We start from the raw sequence: 2,778 nt of genomic DNA, 5'->3' as shown, positions 1-2,778 counted from the left end.
TATCAAATCGGGATTTGGATCTTTCCAATCTTATTTCTTGTCATCTTAATTAACCCCAAGCAACAACTTCCCTCAACGCCACAATTTCATCCCCTACAAATTTTTCCCTCTAAACATTTTAATCCAACACAAAATTTGTTGCATTAACACTGTTGAAGACATCCTGTAAAGCAGAAGTGCAAGTGAATCCTAGAGGATGTTCCTATGTTCTCTTTTTAATTTTATTTTATTTTTGGTTGTTCACTAGCAAGGCCTGCCCACAGTGCAAGCAAGAGCCCCAGAAAACCGTGTAAGCCTAGCAGCTTGTGATCCTTCTCTTGGTTTCATTAGGTATCCTTTGTTAAATGGCAATTTACCAAGAGGTGCCCCAGCTTGAACAAACTTTGCACCGTTCATGAACAAGTCATTCTCTGATCTCCATTGCCATTGGGACCACACTTCTGGTGTTGCATAATCTCTGTGTGTTATCTCCTTAGCAGCATCGTTGTTAGGTGCAATGAAACGATTTCCCTGGCTAAGAATGGTTGGTCCTGAGCTTCCACCAATTGCATACATAAGCCAGTGAGTGTAATCATTGTTCAAAACATGGAAGAAACCCCATCTGCATCTTGGCATTCTCTGGATCAGTCCCTGTCCAAAATGGTTGAATGCCACTGTAATCTGCATTATCTTGTCACCGGAGTAGGAGTCACTAGCTCCAAACAGCATCACCTGCAACAACCCCATATTAGTAGTGTACATATTTTCCAAATTATAATTAAGCATATATATAGCAAAGTAATATTATATAAATTAAATCTTTAATAGCTCTGCTGTTGTTGCTGATAAAAAAATTTGTAGCAACACTTATTTCTATCAGGATCCGAATCTGTAGCCTGGAATTTTTTTTATTCCAGGATCAGACTCCGTGTCCTAGTGTAAATATGTTTCTTGTAACTTTTTTCATCTGCAGCAACAGACATTAATCCCTAAACATTTAAATCTAACCAATTAATAAGGAATTAAAACAAAAAAATAGTGAAAGGAAGAATATAATAGAATAAAATTAATTAATTACATCGTTGTGCTTGGTCATGTGGCAATTTGAGATGGTGATAGCGGTAGAACCCTGGATAACGTCAATAAGACCATCAGCAGCTTCGGACAAGGAAATATGATCAATCCAAATGTTTGAGGAACCAAAAACGGAGATGGCATCTCCATCACTCCTTGTTCTTTGTCCATAGTGGTTCCAAGAGTCCCTAATCATACCACCTTCCTTCGCCTGGATATTTTTGACGCGAATACCATGGATGATGACGTTGTTAACAAACTGCATGGTAATTCCACCACCATCCCTAATTTGCACATTGGCTCCACGGCCATCGATGGTCTTGTCTGACGAAACCAGCAACTCCTGCTTCAATCTGATGATCATGCTACGTGCAAATGTGATCCACAGTGGTCCCTTTTGGACGACAGCAAACCTTAGAGTACCAGGTTTAGGGTTAACCATGTCCTCGTCGGATTCGTCGGTGACGACGTAGATCTTGCCGCCGAGTCCTCCTACTGCCTTTCTTCCGAATCCCTTCCCGCATTTGGCTAACTTTTGGCGATCTTTTGCCCAGTCTTTGTTGCACCTCCAGCAACGGTCAATTGGGTTCGTGGCTAAGCATGGTCCAGTGTATTTCTCCTTTAGTTCCCTCCTTGTACCGTTGATCTCTTCCTCCTCCAAATCCAACTCCTCCAAAGCCCTGCATCAAAGTATTTGTGAGAATAAAAAATCCTATATTCAATTTTAGTAATTTATTTATTTACATCTATCACCTCATTCATATATCTAATAAATCAGACCATAGTTATAAAAAGTGTAACTTACATAATTAATATAAAATGATACTGATTAATAAATATGATATTAATTTGAAACTATGCTAAAACTATATTAATATTGAGAATTAATCTTCTCATATAAATATTTCACATTTGAGCATGTAAAGAAAGAGATAAATTAAAAAAGCGTCACAAGAGAATAATGGTTAATAATACCTATGAACATGCATATTGAGCTCGAATGTAATGTTTTCAGGGTTGGGTATGTAGGACTTCAAAGCAATTTCGTGGGCAATGTCGGCTTGCTTTTTGAGAAAATCGTCAAAAACAGCAATGCCAGCCTCAAGGCATGGAATGGTAATGGCAAAAGTAGCCAAGATGACAAAGATAACCTTACTTCCTGCCATTATTTTTCCAATGCCTATATGTCCTTTTTTGTTGTTGGAGTTTTTGCTGGTTTTTCTTGGGATTCTAAAACTTTATTTATTTTTTTTTCTTGGTTTTCAAAGGCAAGGTGAGCCAAGGTCTTTGTGCTGATTGAGAATGAATGCACAAGGAAAAGACCTTAGCAAGCCAATACCAATAAAAACCAAGTACTATTGGCACTCCCGCATAGTAGTGCTTCGAGTAAGTTATTAGGATAAGCAGAGCTTATATAGTGATGGCAAACCTTGAAGATGTCAAGAATGTAGTTCTAATATTTAGGAGCGAAAAGTGCGGTCAACCGTTCTGTTTCGTCAGGTGTTTCTGTTACATTGGACATGGTTAAGAAAAGGATCTCACGTGTCTAAACTAGAAAATTGGCTTAAAAAAACAATGACTGCTAATCCGTTTACTTAGCCAGGACCTTCTCATCATCGACCACTATTAACTCGTGACTACATTATTTGCTTCAATTTTGTCCAAGTGAATAGCAATTTTTCAAATTTGCTAAGTTTGGCCGTTCCTAAAAGTCGGCGTTATATA

The 2,778-nt window shown here is 38.2% G+C and overlaps 1 protein-coding gene across 1 annotated transcript; it reads right to left on the bottom strand.

Moving 5' to 3' along the window:
* Nucleotides 1-243: 243 nt before the first annotated feature.
* On the bottom strand, nucleotides 244-2,575 carry LOC133317992 (pectate lyase-like). The gene is made up of 4 exons (XM_061519915.1): nucleotides 2,538-2,575; nucleotides 2,029-2,265; nucleotides 1,058-1,733; nucleotides 244-711 (listed from the first exon to the last, which is right to left on the bottom strand). The coding sequence occupies exons 1-4, from the start codon at nucleotides 2,573-2,575 to the stop codon at nucleotides 244-246; spliced, it is 1,419 nt and encodes a 472-aa protein (XP_061375899.1).
* Between the last annotated feature and the right edge of the window lie 203 nt (nucleotides 2,576-2,778).

This window comes from Gastrolobium bilobum, unplaced genomic scaffold, assembly GCF_033153095.1.
Source record: "Gastrolobium bilobum isolate Gb01-03AN ecotype WA unplaced genomic scaffold, APGP_CSIRO_Gbil_v1 utg26319, whole genome shotgun sequence".
Lineage (NCBI taxonomy): Eukaryota > Viridiplantae > Streptophyta > Magnoliopsida > Fabales > Fabaceae > Gastrolobium > Gastrolobium bilobum.
Note: the sequence above shows the minus strand (reverse complement) of the source record. Positions and strands in the feature narration are given on the sequence as shown.

Bases quoted from the DNA above. Each gene is read 5' to 3' on its own strand.
- LOC133317992 (XM_061519915.1), bottom strand. From the start codon at position 2,575: ATGTCCAATGTAACAGAAACACCTGACGAAACAGAACG. The intron at 2,266-2,537 runs GTTGACCGCACT...AAGAAAAACCAG, and splicing joins ACACCTGACGAAACAGAACG to CAAAAACTCCAACAACAAAA. The intron at 1,734-2,028 runs GTATTATTAACC...ACTTTGATGCAG, and splicing joins CTCAATATGCATGTTCATAG to GGCTTTGGAGGAGTTGGATT.